General features: G+C 38.3%; 2 protein-coding genes across 2 annotated transcripts in view; one reads left to right on the forward strand and one right to left on the reverse strand.

Annotated features, from left to right (window-relative positions):
* The window catches only part of tec (tec protein tyrosine kinase), a 29,631-nt gene extending 21,081 nt beyond the window's left edge, over positions 1-8,550 (forward strand). Inside the window, exons 10-18 of the mRNA XM_041985191.1 lie at positions 932-1,014; positions 1,300-1,433; positions 5,546-5,620; positions 5,692-5,863; positions 6,204-6,420; positions 6,535-6,599; positions 6,683-6,801; positions 6,884-7,041; positions 7,998-8,550. Of these exons, the coding sequence (XP_041841125.1) occupies positions 932-1,014; positions 1,300-1,433; positions 5,546-5,620; positions 5,692-5,863; positions 6,204-6,420; positions 6,535-6,599; positions 6,683-6,801; positions 6,884-7,041; positions 7,998-8,081 (1,107 nt within the window). The 3' untranslated portion in view covers positions 8,082-8,550. The remainder of the gene's footprint in view (positions 1-931; positions 1,015-1,299; positions 1,434-5,545; positions 5,621-5,691; positions 5,864-6,203; positions 6,421-6,534; positions 6,600-6,682; positions 6,802-6,883; positions 7,042-7,997) is intronic.
* LOC121639738 (tripartite motif-containing protein 16-like) overlaps positions 1-21,350 on the reverse strand; it is a 191,967-nt gene extending 170,617 nt beyond the window's left edge. The window contains exon 1 of the mRNA XM_041985203.1: positions 19,498-21,350. Within this exon, the coding sequence (XP_041841137.1) occupies positions 19,498-21,118 (1,621 nt within the window). The 5' untranslated portion in view covers positions 21,119-21,350. The remainder of the gene's footprint in view (positions 1-19,497) is intronic.
* Positions 21,351-25,795: the final 4,445 nt, after the last annotated feature.

Raw genomic sequence — 25,795 nt, forward strand, 5'->3', positions numbered from 1 at the left:
AAAAATCCCAAAGTGCACCCTAAAGAGAAACAAGAAATTATAAAACACAACAAAATCAAGTTTAAAAAGATGGTTTTCAGCTGCCTTTTGAAAGAAACCAGTGAATCCACAGACCTCAGGCTCAGATGAGGGGGTTCCAGAGTAGGAGCAACTATTGCAAAGCCTCTGCCGTCTTTAGTTTTTTTACAGTGTTTGCTGCACGACCGGCAGACCCTGATCACATGACGTGCTACAAACAGTAGAGGAAGCTAATGTTTGATATGGAACACCTCAGGCTCATTCTGGTCCACACTTGGTGATGGTAATGCACCAATTTGGTTTTTTCAAAAAAACATCAAGAAGAGGAAGAACTCAAACTCTTTTTGAATTACTAACAAAAAGCCACACTTAAATTGTGACGAGACAGACAGAAACTAGGGGTAGGAATCTTTAGGCACAACACGATTTGATTGGATTTGATTATAATTACGATTCAGATGGCCACAACACGATTAGAAAATGATCATTGATGCACCTTTTTTTTCAGTGTGACAACTTGACTACTACTGCTTTTAGTGGAAGCATGTAACATGATTTCTCATATCATTTGTGACAAACAATTGGTCAATTCAGGACAACTTCTGTTTCCACCACATCACAGCAAAACATGGAGCTGCAGATCCTAGCCCTCTTTGGTTGATCATATTTCTTCTTTTACCTCATTCTTTCTCTTTCATGTCTGCCTGGTGGTTCTGGTGTCATGAAGCAGTCTGATCCATGGACTTTGTTCATCCTAAAATCTGGTGGTTAGGATTCAAACCAAATGATCTCAGCATCCATAGATCCAGATGTTAACCTTTATTCTGCCACTGTTTATAATATCAACAGATGTATAAGATGAAGCAAAAGGTCTCATAATTTTCAGCCTGTTTGTGTCTCTGTGCCCCTGCAGGACAAAGAAGGATCCTTCATCGTCAGGGACTCCAGCACCCCAGGAGCCTACACCGTCTCTCTTTATGCCAAGTCTTTAGCAGGGTAACATTCAGGTTTTTAACATGTTCATGTCTTGCTATAAAAGACATGTCTTGCTTTCATGACTTTTATAGCAGCTGAAAAGAGAATGAACTTTGTGTGAATTCAATGCCTCCCTGATAAAAATTTTAAAGTGTGCTTTAATACACTTTATATACGTTATATATACATAGCAATCACATTTTATTGAGCTTACAGAGTGATTTAGTGCAGCAGAGGACTTTTATTCTGACACTTTTTAGGCCACATGCCATCGCAGCCAATAAAAAGCTGTTATGTTGTTTGCAGAGAGGGGAGTGCAGCTATAAAACATTATCATATCAAGGAGATAGAAGGCTCGCCTAAGCAGTTTTACCTGGCTGAGAAACACCTGTTCAACTCCATTCCTGAACTGATCGAGTACCACAAACACAACGCAGCAGGTAACTATGTACTATTAACCAAAACTGAGAGCTGAACAGGCTCAGTTTATGTCTGTGATTTACCAGAATAGTAAAGCTTTCCTCACCAACAGAGACAGGTTGATTCAAAACTTTAACTGAACCACTGAGGACTTCTGACTTTCTGTGGATCCTAGCATCAAGTCTGTTGTGACCTTAGAAAGACCAGGGGTTGATGCAGAGACCCAAGAGTTTGGTGCATTGCTACAGTTACTGTCACAACCCACCCTGTCGCAGGTATAAATTGCTGTTGAGGATGAGGAAAACAAAAAGAGGCTCAAGCATCACTCCCACATTTCTCATGAAACACCAGACTGATGTCCCATAGAGAGCTATGGAGAGTGGGTCACCAAAGTCAGAGGAATAGTGACTGTGTCTGGACAGCTAAACGTGTCTGAAAGCCTTCCAAAGGGAGGCAGCCAGGAGACGTCTTCATCAGATGAACTGACTACTTCCAATGCAGAGCAGCAGCTTTACTTTCTGCTCCCCTCAGATACACAATGATGCCAATTGGTTCTTGCAGCTTGTTCTTGACACATCTTGGTAAAAGTTTCACTCGTGTGGTGTCCAAGAACTGAGGTCAGAAATTTGAAGAGTGAAAAGTTGTCACTTCTGTTTTTCCACTGATGCAAAGGTTTCAACTAGTGCGATAGATACAAGTAAAAGCTGGCCGAGGGGTGGAGGAAGTATTAAACCCGAACACCACACATAAGGCAAGGCAAGTTCATTTGTATAGTCATGTACAAGACAATTCAAAGTGCTTTACATAAAACAATTACAGCTGGGTGCAGAAGAATCATAAAAACAGACTTTAAAAAAAAGAAAGAAAACAATTTAAAGACTAAATCAAATCAAATTTTATTTTATTTTATTTGTATATCCCCTTACAATAACCAAAGGTACTCAAAATGCTTTACAACAGAGTCATAAAAAGTACGTAAAAATAATGCATAAAAACAGAATAATTAAATCAACACATAGAAACACAATTTGAAAAGTGCTGCAGTGCTGCAGGGTATTAGGAGCCTTCCAGAAGTACATAAAACAGACTAAATAAGAATAACAACATACACCTAAAAACAAAACTGCCCAAGTTGGAATTAAAAGCCAATCTTAAGAAGTAGGTCTTCAGCTTCGATCTAAAAAGGCTGAGATCAGTCTAGGAGCAGCAAACGCCACTCTTTTTTAGTCTCGACGTTTGGCCTTCTAGCAGAAGCTGACCGCAGGGCCTCGCCATGATTACGAATAATTAAAATCTCAGACAAGTAGGAGGATGCCACGCTATCGACAACAGTAAAAACAAACAGAAGTTTTAAAATTATTCTAAAATGAACTGGAAGCAGTGAAGTGATGACAACAAGGGTGTCTAGATGTGCTCTTTAAAAAATTTTCTGTACAAGTTGGAGCTGAAACTGAAGACTGACCGAGGCTATTGTAAAGGGCATTGCAGTACTTCAGTGTTGAACTAATGAATGCATGAATTGCCTCCTCAACATCCTGCCAACTAAGAAAGGGCTTTGGCCAAAAGACTGAGCTGGAAAAAGCTTGTTTTAAAAACAGAACTGATCTGTTTATCTAATTTGAGCCCATTTGTCAAATGTTACACCAAGATTTTTAACATGTGATTTATAAACGGGGGCCAGAGTAATACAGTTCGATATAGGTGACGTACCCAACAAGACAATTCAGTTTTGCTGTCATTCAGGGGCAAAATGTTCTATGTCAACCACAGCTTTACATCATTTATAAAGTCCAGTAGCTTAGTAAGTGCTGTATTTTCATTTGGTCTCATGGGCATATATAGTATATTTGCAAACTGTTAGCATAAAAATAAAAGACAGATAATGTTTTCTCATAATTGATCCCAAAGATAGCAAATACAATGAAGAGAGAACAGGCTGAGAATAGACCCCTGTGGCATCCCACATTAGAGGGATGCATGTGAAGAGCAGAGATCACCAAACATTATAGAAAAGCTCCTAAATGCCAGGTGTGGCTTAAACCAGTGTTTCCTGTTCCAGGTCCTCGGGACTCCCTGCCCTGCATGTCTTAGACGTGTTCCTACTCCAACACACCTGATTCAAATGAATGAACTTCCCCATCCAGTTCTTCGCAGCCTGTTAATCAACCATTCACTTAATTCAGGTGTTAAAGTAGGGTTACATCTAAAATATGCAGGCCAGGGGTTCCCGAGGACCTGGATTGGGAAACACTGGCTTAAACCATTGGAGAGGGTTGCCATGGATACCAACATACTGCTCCAGGCAACTAACAAGGACTGCATGGTTGAGTGTATCAAAGGCCGCTGTGACGTCCAGCAAAACCAGCACAGCGGGGTTCCCAGCATCCACAGACAAGGCCATGTCATTGTGCACCTTTGCTGATTCAGTGCTTTGTCAGGAACTTTGAACCTTGTAAAGACAAGACAGGCCTAAAATTGGACAGCACGAAGGGGTCAAGGTACGTTTTCTTTTTAAAGAGGAGCCTAACCACAGCATGTTTGAAGGCAGCTGGGACAACCTTACTGAGACAACAGTTTATAAAAACAAGCAGGTTTGACCAAATGGAATTAAAAATCTTCAAAAATTTGGCTGGAATGATGTCTAAGGGACAGTTAGTGGGGTTCATGCCACTAACCACCTTGATTAGAAATGACAGAGAAATCCCTTCAAACTGCTCAAAAACAGCTTACTGTGCAGGAAAAGTAGACACATTGTCATCAGAGGAGGCATCACTGTTAGTAATATTTTGTCTAGCAGACGTAACTCTGTCAGATAAGACAGAAACAGTCTCTTCACAGGCTGCGGTAGAGGCGTTAGACAGGGCAGCGGTGTGTGGGTTAGTAACAGAATCAATAGTATTGAATAATATTCCTGGATGATGCTAAAATAAAATAAGATAAAATACAAGGAATCACAGTCAGACTGTAATTAAAATTGTAGCGTCTTGAAAAAGACCATAACTGGAAGGTGTTACTGTTCACCCCTGGAGGAATCGAACTTCGATCTCCCGCATGGCAGATGGATGATCTACCGACTGAGACATCCAGCTACTCATTCCGATGCCTCTGGCGTGTTTTCCTTTCTGAATGACGGCATCTGCCACCTGCTGCCACTATTCTGCCTTTCTGACACAAGTAATGTCCACGCCATGCACACCATTAAACATTTTTACGTTTTTCAACGTGGTCCATCAGGATCTCTGTCTCACACCCTGAAAAATTCCACTTCTTTCCTCCTTTTCTCTCCCGAGCCATCATGCAAATGATGTAATTAATATTTATAATAGGTGTTCACCTGACCTTCTATAGCCACCATGTGGGCATGGGAAGGCGTTCCCTCACGTGCGCCCGCTTTAGAGTTGATTCTGATTTATAAATGGAAACAAATGTGGGACGTGTGTGTGCATGCTTTGATAAAACTGAAAGTTGAAGTGCACCGCATTTCTTTTTTGTCACGCAGACAACACCTGTAGTTTGCTTTGCTACGCACAGTTTTATGCATGAGGCCCCTGACACCACCCTGCACAAATCCCCACGCCACCATGGGCAAGAGTAAGAAACACCTTCATTCTTACTCTTGTCACTAACAAATTCTCTGTTCTTGCAGAGTATGTAACCGGCTTTATTTCAACCCCTTTGTGACTGCAATCTCATCTTTTCGGTCTCTACCTAAATCTGTTGCTCATAGGTGGGTGTTGGAACAAAGATGAACCAGCAAAAAAGGGAGTTTTTCAAGGCCTTCTCCACAATCTACAAATGACCGTTTGCTAACTGAGTTAAAGGATGTTAAAATGTGTCATGCAACCACATGTAACCACAGCTGGGTTTTAACTCTGTAGTTGGGTTTGTCACCATAACTAATACATTTTCCATTACATTGTTGGTACAAAAGAATTCCTTTTACCTTAAGTTCAGGTTTATCTTTTGTTTGCCTGATAAAGGCTGTAGGAAGGCTGCAGTAAAATGTCATATAAACAATTTATGGACATGTTAAATGGTCGTATTTTAAGGAATGATTTATGCCTTTCAAACCTGCTGGCAGATTTTAGAGGTTTGTGTAAATATGTTCTGTTTTTATATATGTCTGTGTTAGGTCTGGTAGCCAGGTTGAGATATCCCGTAGGAAAACAAGACAAATCCGCACCATCCACCGCTGGTTTTAGTTACGGTGAGTTGGAACAGTCCTCTATGTGTTAAATATCTGTAGTATACACAATCTTATAATACTTTGCTCTCCAGAGAAGTGGGAGATCAACCCGAGTGAGCTGACCTTCATGAAGGAGCTGGGCAGCGGCCAGTTCGGCCAGGTCAAGCTCGGCAAGTGGAGGGCTCAGCACAAAGTGGCCATCAAGGCCATCAGGGAGGGAGCCATGTATGAGGAAGACTTTATCGAGGAGGCCAAAATCATGATGTAAGGAGGAGGAAGAAGCACAAGTGAAAAACTAAAGCTGTGTTCGAGAAAAAATGGATGAAAAAAGATTAAAGAAAGAAAGAATAGCTAGTAATGTTAAAGCTCTGTTGCCATCTAGTGGAAGCACTTTGTTACTACAACAATAAGGTCAGCACAGTTAGCACTAAAATGATTTTCTCTGTAAAAACTTGCCTATAAACTGTTAGATGTTACTGCAAAGATTTCCCAAATCCACTAGTTATGCTTTCAGAGTTCTTGTTTTATGGAAAAATGCATCAAATCATCACATTTGAGAAGCGTTACCCTGAAAAAAAGTCAAATTCCTGGGTTTTTTGTCCAGGAAACTGTCCCACCCTAAGCTGGTGCAGCTGTATGGTGTGTGCAGCCAGCAGAAACCCATCTACATCGTCACAGAGTTCATGGAGCATGGCTGCCTGCTGAATTTCCTAAGGCAGCGGCGGGGCAGCTTCAACCTGGAGTCCTTGTTGAGTATCAGCCTGGATGTCTGTGAGGGCATGGAGCACCTGGAGGTCAACGGCTTCATCCACAGAGACCTGGTAACATTCCGTTTGCTGGATTCTGATGTCACATTAAAAGCCCAGGAGGTTTTGCATCTTGGTCAGGCAGCTGAGGTGTAAAAGTCTTTCTGATTCTGTTATCTGTCTTCAAAGGCGGCCAGAAACTGTCTGGTGAATGATGCTCTGGTGGTGAAGGTGTCTGACTTCGGCATGACCAGGTAAATGTTTAACTCTAGTATCACTGCCAGTTTCTTTCATTCATTCAATATTACTTACAGTCACATGAATGCTGCTGGTGCAGGTACGTGTTAGACGACCAGTACACCAGCTCATCAGGCGCCAAATTTCCAGTAAAGTGGTCGCCCCCTGAAGTTTTTAACTTCTGCAAATACAGCAGCAAGTCGGACGTCTGGTCTTACGGTGAGTACTCGTCAATGTCAGAAAGCACACGTATGGATTTATTTCACCATCAGTCTCACTGGTGTGGTATCTGTGTGTCCAGGTGTGTTGATGTGGGAGGTGTTCACAGAAGGCCGGATGCCGTTTGAAAAGAATCCCAATCACCAGGTGGTGATGTTGGTGTCTCAGGGTCAACGTCTGTACAGACCCAAGCTGGCCACTCCTGCCTTGTACGACATCATGCAGCTGTGTTGGCACGAGGTGAGACAACAAACACCTGTTTGTGTGTTTTATTAATAAATAAAATCATTTAAAGTGGTAAATTCGTTCAATAAAAGGTTTAATCTTGGACATTAATCAAAAGAGACTTAACTTTTAAATATTCTTCTGAATGTCAAAGCATTAGGTTTAAACTCATAAAAACATTATGACTCAAACCAGATCATTTAGTCATAGTTCAGTCACTTTTTTCACTTATTTTTCATTAATTTTATTTTAAGATTTTTTTTTTATAAGTTTCCAACTTTAATTTAATTAGTCTTTAGTTATTTCTATTTTTTAATTTCAAGATTTTTATTTTCATCAATTGTAACTTTGATTTATATAATATAATATAATATAATTTTTTAAATATCTGATCTGTGAAAATTTCAGTTCTTTTCATACTTTTAAACAAGCCCCTTATGTGAGTTATCAGCAAATTTGTTGATTATTAGATGGTTGCATTGGAACTGGGATCTTGAGAGTCCCATTTGAACACTGGAGTGGAAGGTAAAGGTTAAAAATCCTGCAGGAGCAAGTGGGATTAATAAGGACTTCATGTTTTCTGTATTTGCATGTGACTCCTCTGCTCGTGTGCACATGTCCCTTATCTTCTTTGTCCATCGTTTTTCTGACGAAGGCTGATCTGAGTTAGCATGCCGAGTCCGAGCAGTCGCAAATATTTGGGCTGCAGAGACCCGGTGGACATTTGAGGACAGTTGAAAATTTAAATCACTGAAGCCTTGCAGACATGCAGATGTACAAAGCATCATTTTCATGTCGCGGTTTAGCTCTGTTCACTGTAGAAGACATTGTTTGGTGACGTGAAAGTCAGCAGCACTCAGTGTACATCCAGTACTTAAATTTTGCCGTTAATGTCAGCTTTTGTAACTTTGTAAATAGAAATCCTGTTTTCATAAAACATTTATTGTCCTTTGTCCTCTTCCTGCCTGCAGAGACCAGAGGAACGTCCTTCCTTCTCTCATCTTTGTACCATGCTTTCTGACACGTTAGAGGAGGACATCCTGCCCCCAACCTGATCAATCAGCCTTTTCCGCCTTCACGCTACCTGAAGCAGCCGCTTTAATGGCGCTCTACAGCCGTGGTGTCCTGCTGTGGAGACAACAGCAGTATAATGGTGCTTCATTATGGACCAATCACAAAGACAAGATAAACCAGCTGATGCCATCCAACCAATCCCATCTGCTTTACAATGCAGCTCTCAGCACATGCTGCATTTTCTTTCAGGATGGCTGACGTGAACTGAATAAACCAAGTTAGAAAGTTTCTGCCAACGCACCTCCAGCTGAATCCATCCAACCTTCTGGATCTGCCTGTTATTTGTTTCTTTTCCAATAAAAAAGGCACAAAAGAAATCCTTTTATGAAGATGAAGTTGAGGAATCTCAAAGTCATCATGATGTCTTATTGTTTGTTTGGTTGACACACATTTCTGTTTTTATGTCAATTCAAAGACATTCTGAACTTTAATATTAAAATACTCTAACGAAAAAAAATCATTTGAGGTTTTTTCCTGTATTTAATTTTCATGTGAGAAGTGAAACTAAACTTAATCAAATTACAATATACACTCACCGTCCACTTCATTGGGTCCCTTGGTAACACAAATAGCTAATTATCCAATCACATGTCAGCAACTCAATGCACTTTTGTCATGTAGACACAACCATGTCCATCCCTTTATAACCACCATGTTACATCTTCTGATGGCTACTTCCTGCAGGATAATGCACCATGTCACAAAGTTCAGATCATCTTCACCTGCTTTCTAGAACATTACAATGAAAGACCATCTTCAAAGAGTTTAAATGCCACTAATCCATGCTCTGATTATTCACAAATGGAGAAAGGACCACAGGAGCAGTCACCAACTAAAGATCACTCAAACTACAGTCACTCAGAAGAAGGTCACTCATGCTGAGAGTGAGGGTTTATGGGGTGGATAGATGGGAGGAGGGTGGGAGTTGGTGGATTTCAATGGCCTCCACAGTCACCAGATCTCAATCCAACAGAGCAGCTTTGGGATGGTGGAACAGGAGGTTCTCATCATGGATGCATCCGACAAATGTGCAGCAACTGTATGATCCTGTCATGTCAATATGGAGCCATATCTCAGGAGTGTTTCCCACACTTTGTTTAATCTATGACACCAAGAACCATGATAGTTCTTGAGGAAAAAGGGGTCCAACCCGGTACTAGAAGGTGGATCTGATAAAAATGGCCAGTGAGTGTATAAGAGCTAAGGGATTAAAATGTTACATTCATATATTTTATGTAGATGCCATTTAGCATGTTGCATCTGCCATCTGGTCAGTGTGATAAGGTTGATTTTTATTTTTTTTTTTTTTAAGGTACACAAAGCAGTTTAAACAACACTGAGCAGAACCCTACAGAAACTGGTCCGTAAAGGCAGCTCCATAATGTTGTCTTCCATTGAAGTATAAAAAAAAACAACCAAAACAAAAACATTAATTACTTAGCAAATTTTATAAATTTTACTTCATGACAGAAGTACAAATATTGTTTTCATGTCCAAGGAGTTTATTTCTTCCTCTTTCTTTATTATCTCTTTGCCCCAAATGTTTTATTTTCTAAAAATTAAACATTCCACGTGTTAAATTTTTCAATAATACTTTTAATAAATTGTATATATTTTTGATGAATGTGCCACATAATTTATTATTCTTTTAAATTAAATAAATATACATTTTTAAGGCCAGTTTCTGTTACATATAAACTCATGTAACTCTGAAACAACACAGAAATACAGTTTGTTATATCAGACAGGTTCTGCATTCTTAAAATTTGAAGAAAAAAAAATTCTTATGACTTTAAATACAGATTTATTCACTTTTAGGTCACAGTATCAGAAGGAAATATGTCAAATTGATCAGATCCCTGAAGACCACATATGTGCTGCCATATGCAGAATGCATTCAGCATTTCTGACTAGTCTCTGACTAGTATCACTTCAGAGTTGTTTTTCTCATCCTGGCCTTCAGTTATCTATCTATAACCACGCTGATCTGTACTCCTACTCCTTAATATTTAACATAATTTCCACAATACTTTCCATCATCTGTGTGTATTATCTACCCGTGTATAAATGTCTACCTACATCTACAGTCTTCATCTTTCACTCTGCAGAACATCCAGACTGCTTTCTGGATGACTGACCACTTCAGGAACTTTTACAATAAACCAAAATTAAAAAAAAAATTAAAAAGACTCAGCTTCTTCAAAAGTGGCAAAAACTGCATCACTACTTCTTTATTTTGCATTTCTCTGAAATATAGACTAGACATTTCACCAGAAAAATTCTATAACTTCCTGTATGTACTTCCTCTGCCCAGTCGTCACAAACAGCAGAACTGTATTTAGGAAATACCACAAATGTTTCATTTAAGGAAGTTTGTCCAGTTTCTCAAGCTCAGTTGAAAGATGAAACTCGACTGAATATCTGGAAAAGTGGTGAGTTGTTTCTAAGTTTTCCCCCTTTACAGCTAACTCATTTTTGTTTTTATATAAATTGGGATTAGGTTGTGTAAAATTTTATTTTATTTTATTGTTGCATTTTTAAAAACGACACCATTTTTGATGAAACATGATGCAGATTTAAATCTCAATCAGTGAAATGTACCACACATACTTATTTTGATATATTTTGTGTGGCCAAAAATGATATAGCCGTTTCACTTTTTGGGGATGTTTGACTTTCTATAAATAAATAAAGATGTATAGCAAAGTAAGTCTGTAAAAATGCAAAGCAAGATTGGTCTAAATTTATATTCAACATATACATACTTGTGTCCTGCGTTTTGCAGCATTTTATTTATTCTGTAATTGTAATTGTAATAATTTTATTTATGAATGTGCTCTTTAATTAACCGAATAGTATTTCTACATTTTTTTAATCAGTAAAACTACAACAAAAATATTTTTTATAAATGTTCATTTTGTTTGGTTTGGGAACTTTAATATGACTTCATGCTCTGATGTACACTGATGTGAAAAAGAGCGATTTCTTTTCAAGTCACCAGTTTAACCCTTTAAAGCCTGACCCAAGATATAATGGACAGAAAAGTTTTGAAATCTGAAGTCTTTATTTGGTCCTTATTATATTACAACATGCATTAACCAGGGATAATAAGACAATTATCAGATTGTATACAACAGGGTATTTAGCAAAGTTTTTACTATAAAGAAATGCAATAACCCACCACTCTCTCTTGCGGCTGTCTATTAATTTTCCTGGTCTCCAGTCTTGCCATGCAACATTCTTTTCAACATTTCAGCTGCACAAAGAAACTCAGGAATCCAACCATGCAATGCTATTATGTTCATACCATGCTGTGTTTAGTTGATCTTTCATCAGTATTTCATTGTCCCTTCCATATTAGAACAGCATAAGTATCAAGCCACATACATTTTTATGTAGGTGAAATCTCAGCTGTTATCATATTTTACCGACTGTGTACTGAAGCTACAAATGCTTGTTCAATGAGTAAGTTTGCTAATCCATGCTCAATGACTGTGAGCTAGCTAATGCTTGTTCTGTGAATGTGAGCTGGATAAAGCTTGCTTAGTATAAGCTAACTAATGTCTGCTTAATAAGTGTGACTAGCTAATGCTTGTTCACTGAATGTGAGCTAATGGTTGCTTGGTGAGTGAGTTAGCTATGTGAACTAATTAATGCTCACTCAATGAGTTTGAACTAGCATATGCTTCTTTAATCCAGTTTGAGCTAGCTAATGCCTGTTCATTGAGCGGGAGCTAGCTAATCCATGCTAAATAAGTGAACTAATTAATGCTCGTTCAATGAGTTTGAGCTAGCATGCTTCTTTTAATGAGTTTGATCTAGCTAATGCTTGCTGAGTGAGTGTGGGCTTGCTAACAGTTGTCTAAACTGGCTAATGCTTGCAGTATGCATTATATCCTTTTAAATACATAATTGTTGGTTAATCAAAAGACTGAGGCCTAACATAGAAATCCATATATGGACCAAAGCTTGTGCTAGCAAGATTTGCTAACATTTGCAAAAATGTAAAAATTGTTCCAATGCTTTCCTTAAATTTCTCTTTTGAATTCTGGCTTTGGGTTATTAAACTAACTCATCACTGTTCAGTCTCTATTTCCATCCAGGAAGGCACTGATGTTAAGATGCAAGCTGCTACAATCTATCATCCAATATTCAAAGTGTTAATAGGTGCTTTGTTTGGATTTACAGCTGTTATTAATGCATTTAGAGCTGTTAACGCTTTTTATTTATTTATTTATTTATTTATTTTTATGTTAAGGATAAAAACTCAAAAGATGGCGTCCCAGCAGAGGTTCTGTTTAATGCCAATCGCTTTCCTCGTTCTCCTCCTCCTGTGCATCACTCCCACTTTAAGTGAAGTAGTGAAGTCTATGTCAGACTGTGACCACTTTCTACTGGACCAAACTCCTCCACATGTTCCTAGTGTCTTGGAAAATGGGAAAATCCTTAACCAGAACCGGTACAAAACCATTTGCCAGACTTACAGGAACAAGAGAAGATTTGTGACACTCTATGATGTCGGCAACAAGATTCCAGTGTTTTCTGCCTTCAAGTATGTTGGAGAAAAAGAAAAGAAGAGACCCAAAAAACACTGGAAGGTTGAACCACAGGTAGGTTTCCTTTTAGGCCTGATAAATGATTAATCAGTTTATTTTTTGGTGAAAATACTTGTTTGAGCAGATTTTTCACTACTAACCCTTTAAAGCCCGATCCAAGAAAAACTGGGGAGAACAGTCACAATTTTTAACCTGAACTCTTAATTTGGCCCTTTAACACAATTTCCTTCCTGATAATAGAGTTTTGTTTTTTATCTTCTACTGTTGCCCACAACAGTAGAAGGCAAACTACATGCTCAGCATGGGGAACTGAATTAAGGAGACTGAAGAGAACAAAGTTTTTACCATAAAGTAATGAAACCTGTTGGTTTTCTGATCCAGAAAATTCTATTTTTATGAATTGTTTTAGGATAAGAGAAAGCCTGGAACACACATAACGATTTTTTAATCTTGTGAGATTTTTTATCTGGTCGAGACCTCACACATGAAGACAAAAAAAATCAGTTTTGATCATACTGTGTGTGGGGTGCTCCGAAAATGTAATCACAGAACAACACACACATAACGATGTTGTCCAGCAACTCATCTACAATCTAGTCCTCCGAGCCGGACAAACATTGAAACGCAGAGGAAGAACCATAGCAACAACCGGCAAAAAACAAAGAAGAATCATAGTAATAATTGGAAAATACAATACACAGCATGGAAGGGGATATAGGACAAGGGAATGATTGTGGTCTTGGGATTATTGTTAACAGAAAAAGCCAGAACTGAAAAAAATAACAGACTGGAAACAGAGTGAACACGGACTTTATTTACTTCCTTGTTCCCCAGCCAGCTCGCTCTCTGATTGGCTACATTCCATACGACATCACCATCCACACAGTCACAATACACGAGTTGTCGGGGTTCCTCAGAAATCAGCGCTGAAATATTAAACATGTTCAATGTTCCCAATTGTCGGCTACAACCCGTTTCGAAGAGGATTATTGGGACAAATCGGCTTGTGACACACCACAGACCAAATGATAATTGGACAGGGAAATCTTACAATGATCAGGCACCATCCAAGGTCGGGATGAGGCAAAATCGAACAAAAACAGTCCAAATATAGTTATGTGTGTACAAGGCTTCAGATAAAATATTACTTAGTCCCCCCGGAGACTGAGAAATTCATGTGTTACAGCAGTAAGTAGCAGTATAAATTTAAAGTAGAAATAAGAGAAATATTAGAAAATAGGAGTAAAAAAAATTACTTTAAATATTTACAGTAAAACATTTACATTACAAATTTACATTAGCAGAGTAAGACATAATAAGCACATCCCATTGAGATTATTGCTCAAGTAAATAGACAAATTTTATCTAACTGTACTGACTATTATATGAACAGTTATTATAAACTGGACTAATTTGGATCATACTATGGGCTTGTTTAAATTGGATTATAATTTGACTACAAATTAACTGGATTGAATTCAGTTGCATCTTAAAAGTGCTGTTAGATTGCTTTATTGTGAATTGGTAGCTGAACTGAATTAAATTGATCTCACAACCTTCAAACTCTTCGAAATAAAGATGATCATGGAATTATATATTATACAAGATGCATCTGGGAGATCATAAAGAAAAGTTAAATACAAAAAAAAATTGCACAATATCAGATGTAAAGCTTAAACAATTCTACCAATAAACCTTCAATGCAAGCTACAAATGTGCCTAGAATTTCAAAACAGTCATGCAACTTAATCTACTTCACAACCACTGTAGCTTTAGTGAGCTCAAAAAAGGGGGTTTAGTTGTATAACATAAAGCATCTATTCTGAACTTTTTATGTTTTGGTGCTAGGTATTTCCAGCACCAGGATGGTGTGTGTGTGAAGTTAGTCACGCACCAGGATGGTGTGTGTGTGAATTTAGTCACTTTATTGATGTGTTTTAATAGCACAGATGAATTAGATACTGTATAAAAACAATACTGTTTCACTATTGCCTTTAGTATTGTGTTTTGTTGACTGCCTCTCAAGAGGTTGGTTTTGTTGGAGGCTACTTCCTATTAAAAAGGAGTTTTACTTCCCCACTATTGCCAAGTGTTGCTTCAGAGGGTTTCTTTTCTTTATTTCTGTAATAATACTGTATGAAGTTTTAAACCTTTTAATTAAGGAGTCCTGAGATGCTCTGATTTAGCAATCATTAAAAAGGTATCAGATCCTGGTTTGTTCCATTTTGGCACACAAGGTAATAGTCTACCTGTCTCAGTAATAAGCCATCTTACTCTTTACAGCTGGAGAATGAAAACGCTGACAAGAACATGATGGGCAGAGACAAGCAGATGACCTACAACTACCAAGCTATCGACACTGATTTCAGATCCAATCAAACATTTGACAGGGGCCATATATTTCCAAGCTCTTATGCATTCACCAAAGTGGATAAAATGTCCACTTTCACCCTGACCAACATTGTTCCACAAGCAGGAACCTTCAACAAGAGAAGCTGGAACAAAATGGAGATCTGCGTCAAGTGTGTTATGGAAAAGTACTGTATCAACAGCAGTGGTGTTAATGAAGGCTTTGTGGTGACTGGAGCGCAACCCAGCTCCAACAAAAGCCTTAACAACAGGATTAACATTCCCTCTCTGCTCTGGTCAGCATTCTGCTGCTACAGCGCCAACATGAAGACATGGATAGCCAGCGCACACTGGGGCGAAAATGTTCCCGATGAATCTGAAGACAAACATCTGCAGACAAAGACGCTGGCAGAACTTTACAACAAACTGAGAACATCCAACTCAGAGTTTAAAGTATTTCCTGGAGCACAATGTCCTCTTAACACAACCGTCACCAGGTTTTACCCAGAAATGAAAAACTGCCATTGCCCACCCTCCATTTCAACCATCCCTGTACCTTCAACTTTAACATCTGGCTCAAGCACATCTACATCTAGTAGACATTCTTCAAAATCTGCCCCTCCCACTTTAAAATTTGGTCCATATTCAACATCTGTCCCTTTTAGTTCAGCATATGGCTCTAGCATTTCAACTTCTGCGCCTCCCACTTTACCAACTGCTACATATTCAACATCTGCACCACCCACTTTACCTCCTGGTACATATTCAACATCAGCCCCTCCCACTTTACCATCTGATACACATTCAACATCTGTTCCTTTTAGTTCACCACATGACCCTAGCATTTCAACATCTGCACCTCCCACTTTACCACCTGGTACACAATTAACCTCTGCACCTCCCACTTTACCATCTGGTACACATTCAACAGTCTCCCCTCTCACTTAACATCTGCCCCTACAATTTTAAAATCTGGCACACATTCAACATCTTTTAGTCACTTTAATATTTGGTCATCTTTCTTAAAAAATCTGCCACTTCTTTAACTTTTAACACATCAACTTCAACATCTGCACCTTATCAGTCTGACCCCGACACATAAACATATCCTTCTCCACATTCAGCATCTGGCCCACATGACACTCACCCCTTACTTTTTATCATCCGCCCCACATCCTTCAACGTCTGAGCCTTACCCCTAAGTATGTGGCAGTTTTACTTTTGTACAAGATCTGCCTCAGTTTAACTCCTTTTCCCTAAAACATCTAGGAGGTATAAGCAAACAGACGCCTACTATTGTAAACAATTAAAGAGAAGCTGAGAGCAAAGACAAAGTTATGTCTGTATGAAGAGTTCCATTGATGAAACTCACCTATGACTACACAAGAATCATAGATAAGCCCTGAGCATAAGTTTTCTTTTAATTGCTAGTATTTGTGTTTCTTCAACTTTTTATGAAATTCTAGGATAAAAGATAATTTATTGATTTGCGAGCAACATGTTTTTAGTAAAACTTTTTTTTAAATTTAAGCACAAAACTTATGCTAAAATTGCTAATGTCAGCATAACAAGTTAGCTTTGCACTTAAGATGCTAAATTATTAACATTGTATTTAGCAACCTGAACTTTGCCAATGGTGGCAAAACACTTTGTTCTGCTTTTTAATACTAAACAAACCAAGTTTTAGAGATTCGCTTCTCAAATTTGCAACATGCGACACCATTTAAATTTTTTCTGTAATTTGGAGACTCAGTTCAACCTTCCGAAATTTAGTCCTGTTGTTGACAACTTATTACACTCATGTCTTCAGTGCAAACCACTCCAACAAATTAACGCATGCAGGTGATTTTAAGATAAGCATTTGCCTCACATTTATTTTTAAAAAAATTTAAACCGTTACAAGAAATCCTACAATGTAAGAGACATAAAATACATGCAGTGAAACACAGGTTAAGTATTATATATCAGCGGAAAAACAATGGAAAGCTTGACAATATAGCAAGAAAAACATTCATAAATCAAAGAAATTACTATATTTAGGTTTAAAAAAAAAAAAAAAAATCTTAAATTAGAAAACCTTTGTTTTTTTTTTTTTTGCTTACAAGGTAAAAAGATTTTAAAGAATGGATAAACAAATCATGCAAATCATTTATATTTAACTTCAGTAGCCAAGAAGTGAGAGATCAAGGTAATGGATGAAATCTGACTAAAACTATTTGTTTAAAAATATTTCCCCTGTTTTTAGTAGCATAATCTCCAAGGTCATATCTCAAATTATTGATCATACTGCTCAAAATATTCAAGGACAATGAAAGCAGCTTGGAGAAAGTGAAATGTTTGGTAGTGAGGAAAAAAAACCTGCAAGTGAGTTGAATGAACATTTAGAACAAAAAATAAAGCTCAAATTTATTTTTGTGGGAGGTAAAAATGTTTGTCTGCACCGCTGCACAATTAAATTTTAAGCTCGCTTTCAGTGAAAACTGATATCTGAGATGTTATCTTGGTTTTCGGTATCAACCCATCTATCTTCACCTCAACGTGTCACCAAATTACAAGTCATAAGCCGATTGTCCACATTCTTACCTAAATTCCTGAAATCTGGATATTATTCAACACCTGAAGTCCTTAAACTTTTATATTCATCCCAATTTCACCAAACCTTTCAGTTCTCCAATTCATTATCTTTTGGATTACTTAAAATAAAACAACCTTCTACAGAGTCTACAATTTCTGTAATCATCTCCACACAAAAAAAGAAAAAAAAAAAAAAAAAAAAAAAAAACCTACATCATATCTGTTCAATAACTATCAAAATCTATAGACCAATACCCAGTCTTACTTCTCTCAGTATACTTGAAAAACATGTCTAAATAATTTTAACACCAATATTTACAAAACGAACTAATTTCAGAGCCAACAAAAGGACAGAAATGCCCCAAATGAAATTAATCAAGGGCTATATGTTCTTGCACAGCAATATTGTGAGTATTGGATTTAATCTGAACAAAATTCTGATCGAATTCACACGAATTGTAGATGTTGCCAGATCACGTGACAGTGACAAGTATCCCAATGAAAAACAGATGTTCTTACAAACAAAAGACTTTTCTTTGCTCATAAAGATGTCACTTAATTACAAATCACTATTAATTACAAGATGATTCAAGGATGTAGTTTGATTAAGGTATATACATGTCCACATGTTGCCACTAAGACAAACATATTACATTTATCTGAATTTGATTGCTTGTTCTGAAAATTACTCAAGTGAAGGCGATATGTTTTACGGTGTAGTGCTTTATTTTGTGTAAAGTTTAAATTAAGGTAATCTCAGAATATTGCTGTAAATATAGGCATTTTTACAATCAGCACCAACTCGTAGAGAACTTTTTTTTTTTTTCTACTTGATCAGAAAATTTTGACTTGAAGTCTTTATTATTCAGTTGGTTTATCTACTTCATAACTGGTTTTAATCATATTCAAAGAAGAGGGAGTTTTCATGTTTCAATAACTCATTTAAAAATGAAGGGGAAAAATCTCTGGGGTACCACAAGGCTCAGTTCTTGGCCCACTTCTCTTTACAAGCTTGTACTTGGTATTATAGAAACTATATCTTATTTATATGCACTTGTAAATTTCTCTCTCTCTCGTTGAGTATTGGTAAACTATTAATAATTACTGGATGTCCAAAAACTGAATAAAGACTATACTAAAACACTTCCTATTGGACCAAAACAAAAGTTGGCCCACAGTTGTCTTTGCTGACTTTAAACCACAGTGTGCAAGTCAAACATATTGGCATTATGTTGGATACATATTAGATTTTCTTATTGTGGTACTAACATCACAATAATTGCTTTGTACCACATAGATTCATTTTCTAACCTTACTGAAGTCCTGAACATAGTCTTTCTCTGATCAAAGAATCAGTTCAAGGATTAATATCAAGCAGGTTAGACTACAAATAAAACTGTATTATTACCCAACTAATTCAGAATGCAAGAACCAGAGTTTTTACAAACAAAAAAGAAGTTTGGCTATTAGTACAATACAGATTAAAAAAAAAAAAAAAAACAAACACTGTCTTAAAGTACATAACAGTTCTGTTTCTTTTACTCACAATGTAAATCCCAATCAGATAGTATTATACTTTTTCACTTGTTCTAATCAATATTAAGGTTTGTGGATATGTGTAGGTGTGCATGCTCGTGTAACTAAAAGAGGATACAAAATGTGCACTTTGAGTTTGTGTAAAAAAATAAAAATTGTGATACAAATAAAATTGATGTTACCACCTATGTCTGATATTTTTCTAGTAAAACTAACAAACCTGAGTAAGTACAATCAGCTAGGAAAATTGTATGATAAAGAAATGTCCCTGAGCAACAATGGAAACTAAAATACTGTTACCCATTTTACCAATGTCTGCTTTAAAAACACTTCTATTTGAATTCAACAAACTCTGCAGTGTCTCCGTCAGCATAGAAAAGAAGTCCAGCATAGAGCCGCTGAGTAAATGTGGTCTGGACTCTGTGGAGGAGAGTCATGGTTTCAGAGATGCTGTAGAAAGACAGAATACCTGCTCTGTGGTCCAGATACACTCCTACTCTGAAGAAATGAAGACCTGAGACTGGAGTTTTTACATTGTTGTGCCAAAATGTGTAACTGTTTTTATCACAGCATAAGGCCCAAGACTTGTCATTGCACCCTAACAAACACTCATTTAAGCGCCCTGCTCTTCTAATGTTCTTGTAGGCGACTGCTACGCGAACTCCTCCCCGTCTCGACTCCACCTCCCAGTAACAACGTCCAGTCAGACTCTCTCTGCTCAGGACCTGATGCCAAGCAGTAAATCTGTCTGGATGACTGGGATAAGATTGCTGGTGTTTCATATACGTTGCTTTTTTGTTTCCCTCAAACAACAGAAGGTGTGTGTGTGCTGTGTTTGGATCCAGTGTGATGTCATGTGAGTATTTTAAAAATCCATCTCTGCTCTTTGGTTCTGGTTCAGGCAGTAAAACATCCACTTCAGTGACTGCCAGTGAGATGTTTGTCCATTCCTCTGTCAGGATGTCCTGTAGTTTATCTCTGGTCTCTGACACAGCTGCTGTCACATCCTCAAAGTATCTGAGAGGACGAATATTGATGCTGGATGAGTGTGTAGACTCACTGAGTGCTGACAGTGAGGGGTAGTTGTGTAGAAACTGGTTGTGATCCTCTGTGTGTGAGAGCTGCTCCAGCTCGCCGTCTTTCCTCTTCAGCTCAGTGATCTCCTGCTCCAGCTTCTCCTGAAGCTCTTTGACTCGACTCACTTCAGTTTCCTGCTGGGATCTGATCTGCTGCTTCACATCAGAGCTTCTTTTCTGGATGAGACGGATCAGCTCAGTGAAGATCTTCTCACTGTCCTCCACTGCTTTATCAGCGGAGCCATTGATGGCCTCCACCTCCTGTTGAAGCAGCTTCACATCTTTCTCTTCGTCCTGGATTCTCTGCTGGATTTGTTGTCGACTCACCTCCAGCTCCTTCTGCTTCTCAGCTCTTTCTGCTGGAACTGAGACTGTTTCATGACCTTTATGTTCATCCATTAAGCAGAGATAACAGATACTCTGCTGATCAGTACGACAGAAAACCTTCATCTCTTCATCATGACGAGAGCAGATGTGCTGCTGGAGTTTCTCAGAGGGGTCAACCAGCTTGTGTTTTTCAAATGCAGGAGATTCATAATGAAGTTTAAGGTGTTTCTCACAGTAAGACGCCAGACAGACCAGACAGCACTTGATGGCTTTCAGCTTCCTGTCAGTGCAGACGTCACAGGCCACATCTTCAGGTCCAGCATAGCAGTGATCGCCTGAAGAAGTCTGAAGTCCAGCCTTCTTCAGTTCCTCCACTAAATCAGCTAACATTATGTTTTTCACCAGGGCAGGTCTCAGTGTGAAGGTGTGCCCACACTGAGGGCAGCTTTGGGTTTCCTTCTGATCTTCTCTATCCCAGCAGGTTTTAATACAGTTCATACAGTAGCTGTGTCCACAGGGAATAGTCACCGGATCCTTCAGTAGATCCAGACAGATGGAACAAGAGATGGAGTCTTCCAATTGAGCTTCTGTCTGCTCCATTTTTCACCTGAGTGGAAATCGCTTAGTTTCTTTTTAAAGCTATAAGCTAGTTTTGGTTCTGATCCGAACAATCTGTGTATATACAGTGAATCAGCTCTTCCACTTCACAGGTTTTCAGGCTGCAAAACCTAAGTGGAAAAAAAAGAAAGAAGAAAGAAATTAAGTTATTTACATTTTATTTGCTTAAATACTTAGACATTCTCCCCTCCATGTGGTCATGGTCCTGGCTCAAGACTAGAGGTCTCATAGGCCTTTCCTTACAGAACAGATCTTTCTATGCATAGAAAAGACCCAAGCCTAGTCCTTGTCCAAGTCAAGATTAAAAGGTATTCTCCTCAACAGAAGACACTGGTGTTGAACAACCAGAAATGTCTTACATTTTATGGCAGATTTATACTTGCGTGGTGTATGTGTCACCGCCGCATAGGCGGTGCACCCCTGTTAATTTGACAGCCACGCAGAGGTACTCCCTTGTGATTGGTCAGTTTAGGATCATGTGTTGCCGGATATTTGGATCTAAATTTGTGTGGTAACCATCCTTTTTTATAAGCAATTACCAGTGGATTAAGTTAATGAGAGGCTGATTGAATTATTTCTTCGTTTTCTTCTACAAGCTAATAAAGACACTGAACCATACTGGACGCCATTGTTGTTGTAAAACAGAAAATACCTACCGAACCATCAAAAGAATTCTAATCTGGTGAGTTTATTGGCCGATACCACCCCTGCTGCCACCTTCTGATTAGGAGGGGAAACTGCAACACGACACCAAAACGATGTGTACCCTCTATGCTCGGGTGCGAGAGCAAACTCACCAGCGTCAGCTACACCGTAACCGACTGCACGCAGATGCCATGCGAGTATAAATCCACCTTAAGACCTGCAGGACAGTGTGTCTTGAGGACCAGGGTTGGGAATCACTGACCTAGAAATTTCCTAATGCTAGGTGTACATATATTAAATATAAGTAACAGTGGCAGGTGTTCAGGTGAACCCAGCCTTTGCCCACTGAGTCACGGTTCAGGTCAGTTCCAGCTGACAACCAACATTTCAGGTCCTGAACCAACGTTATTTGGTTTGAATGGGTCAGCCGGTTCGGGAGCTGGCGCTGTACCAGTGACTGGCTTGTGTGAAAGTGCTAATAGTGGTTCTTTGAAAACAGTGACATCATCAGCGGGCAGTTATGTTTCAATAAAGTTAAAAAAAATTAAAAAGCCAAACCAAATGTTCAATATAGAGGAGAAAAACATTGTCAGTGGAGAAAACACAGGAGTTAAAGTGCAGCTGGACATGATGTTACATGTCCATCTTTCCAGGTGTTGAACAGCCACCTCAGCAGCTACAACCGCAGAAAAAAAAAGCTATCCAAGTATCACCTACCCACGCTTGGGTCTTACAAATACAGTTCAGATAGGCTAACTTCCGTCACTCAGACACTGCCATATTTTCTGTTAAACCTGAATGTTAATGCGTGCCTGGCAACAAATTAAAATGTCAGTATATATTCAGTATATTTTAGACTACAGCTGTGTCCCAAAGCAGGGTCTGTACACTTCGGAGTGTGCAGAGTATGCAGGCTACAGAGTGTCCTAGTCTGCACACTTCGAAGTCCGCTTAACGTTCATGAAATGGGACAGCCTACCTAGCCAACAAGAATTTCCCACAGCAACATAGGATGCTGAATCACTTAAACCTCTGAAATTACTGTTTGCATATCATAGGACCACAAAACAGTTATATGCAGAAGACAAACCAGCGGAACGGGGTGTGCTCTGCCTTTAAGCATAACGAATCAGTTTCAGCAAGCAGTGTTTTATTGGGCCATGGTTGCATGGAATGGACTGCCAGGATTCCTGTTACTGGAAAATAACAGAAAATGTTTTCAAAAGAAACTTAAACTCTTTTCGTTTACACAACAAACATAATAATGAAAGCGCATAGATAGGTAATATTGGAGTATGTCAAGTGACTAGTCTAAAAGAGCTATGGTTATGTAAATATAAATGGTGTTTTCTATTTTTTTTTTTTTTGAGCTGTTCGTACATATGTGTATATGTATATGTATGTATATATATGTTTTTGTGTGTGTGTTTGTGTATGTGGGTGGGTGTGCATGGTGTATAAAATTATGTAAATAACAAAATTTGTAATATAGAGGAGACCCCAGGAAGAATAGTTACTGATGTCTCAGTAGCTAATGGGGATCTTAATAAATTAAATGAGAATGAGTGCATTATTAATTTTGGGAAACCATAGGTTATAATGGAGGCTGACAACTTATCAACTTTCCACACTGTTTACTTACACAGATTAACCCGTTAAGGCCAGACCCATGAAAAAAATGGTTTAAAAAAAAATTTTTAAAAAATAAAAATAAAAATAAAAAAAAAAGCCAAAATTTTTAAATATAACGTCTTTTTTTGGCCTTTTAACAAAATGTAACAAAAAAATAACATTTCTTTTGGGGGGATATCTACCATTTATTACCATGTGATACATAAAAATATAATATGGTTTTCTGCTTCTGGGTATCTATTGGGGGACAGAAAACAAGTATCAGACAGTTCAACAGGATTTTGAGCAAAGTTTATACCATAAATTGAAGCAAAATGTCTCAGAAACTGTATGTGACAAATAAGTTATGTCGGGCTCTTATGGGTTAAAGCTCTCCCATTGTGGTTTGTAACTGGTGACCTGGTTAAACTGGTACAAATGTGGACCGCTTCACCAGAAAAGACTGAACTGTGACAATAAATTAAACTACCCATAAAATGGGCTAGTGGGTCAGAGAATGGGCAGTGACCTCTAAACCACAAAGTGTGAATGTACAAACAAAATCACACTAGAAAGAAAACCTCCACCTGTGGTTATGAGTGCCTGGATTAGGCCTGAACCATATGGAGAAAAAAAAATTTTAACCTAACGCTTTTTCTGACAATATTTATTTGCAGTTTAATCTTTTAAAATTCCAGATTCTGTTTAATGTTAATCTAGAAATCTTTTCTATATGAGATGGAGGATTAACACAAGATGGCATCTAAATATGAACTGCTCTAGATCCTAACAAGGAAGTTTTGAGACATGAACGGCTTCAACTACAAGATGGGGCCAAAATATTGAAGCATGTAGGTCAAAATTCCTCTAGAACAGGATTATACTTTGTCCTTGTAGTAAAAACTAAACAGTGATGCCATTTATTTTATTTACAGCTTATCTCTATCCATATGATTTCTGTACTGCACACAGCAGTTTCATCCTGATGCCGCACACACACGCGCGCATATGCATGCGTGCAAACTGACAGGCCCGGACGCATGTCAGAAAACATGGCTTCAGCCACCTGAAAATCAGACAGAAATCCTGTTTAACTCTCCCAGGCAGGTGAAGATGGAAACACTGGTGTTATGCTGAGGAGTTCGTGTCCATCTACAGTCATTCTAGTCATTTCTGAGTCACACTAAAATGGATAAAATATTCTTTGTAAAATTAATAAACACATTATCTGAGATCTGAACTTTAATATTTAGAGCAGGAACCGCCAACAGCTCGTCCTCCTGTCCTTCAGATTTTCCATGTTTCCCTGCTTCAACACACCTGACTCAAACTAATAGCTCAATAGCAGATTTGTGCAGAGCTTGTCAGAGATACATTTAATCTAAATCAGGTGTGTTGCAGCAGGGAAACTTCCAATACCTGCAGGATAGCGGGCCTTAAGGACCAGGGTTGGGGATCACTGATTTAGAGTGGCTCCACTCTGTAAAAGTCCTTATTGACTTCATCAGGACATTTCAGAAAGTTGGACTGTTTTCTGTCCTCAGTGTTTTTTTTTTTTATCAGTTTCAGTCATTTATGGAAAATTAAGTCCATGACAAGGTTTGAAGACTCAAGACAACTTTACTGATCCCTAAAGGGCTAAAGACGTGACTCACAGCTAACTGTAGCAGTCACGTGTTTATTTTCAACACGTTGCCTACCTCGTCTTGTTAAGAACCTTTTCATCGGACAAAGTTTAATGAACATATGAGGGAGCGTCTCTCAGTTTCTCTGAACTTTTGCATAAGCACCCACAACTGATCCAAACATATTTGAGGCTGAGATAAGGTTAAAGCAAATTCACAGAATGTTTTTAAAATCCCAACCGGATGTGTTTAACTCTCAAATAGAGGAAGTTTGCGCTCTCTAGTGTAAATAACTATCGCACAACAAAGACGACAGGATTCACATTTTTGTAAAATCATGGACGCTGCAGGTGTGAAACCTGGATCAGGCACTGGGTAACATGAAAATGAATCATGTTTCATTGTGATTTTCTAATTATAACATCCAAAATTGCTATTTTGATTTTAAAACAATCTTTCAGCTCCAGTGTGAACATTACGACACAACTCGCCAGGGCAGAATGGGGCAGATGAACATACACACCAAAAATACAAGAGTTGGCTGATGCTCCTGTGTATAAGGACCCCAAGCGTGACACCGATCCAGTCTGTTAGAAGTTAAAAAAATAAATTAAAAAAACCTTTCAGATGAGGTAAAATATCTAAATACCAGGGAAAGGAACCCAGAAACCTTTGATTCAACCTAGTTGTGAAGATAAGAGATACCACTCCTGCATCAAAGTTCCAGTTGTTTCCTCAATGTAACCAAAACTCTGACAGCAGCCAAACAAATCTCATG

This window comes from Melanotaenia boesemani, chromosome 5 (assembly GCF_017639745.1).
Source record: "Melanotaenia boesemani isolate fMelBoe1 chromosome 5, fMelBoe1.pri, whole genome shotgun sequence".
Classification (NCBI taxonomy): Eukaryota; Metazoa; Chordata; class Actinopteri; order Atheriniformes; family Melanotaeniidae; genus Melanotaenia; species Melanotaenia boesemani.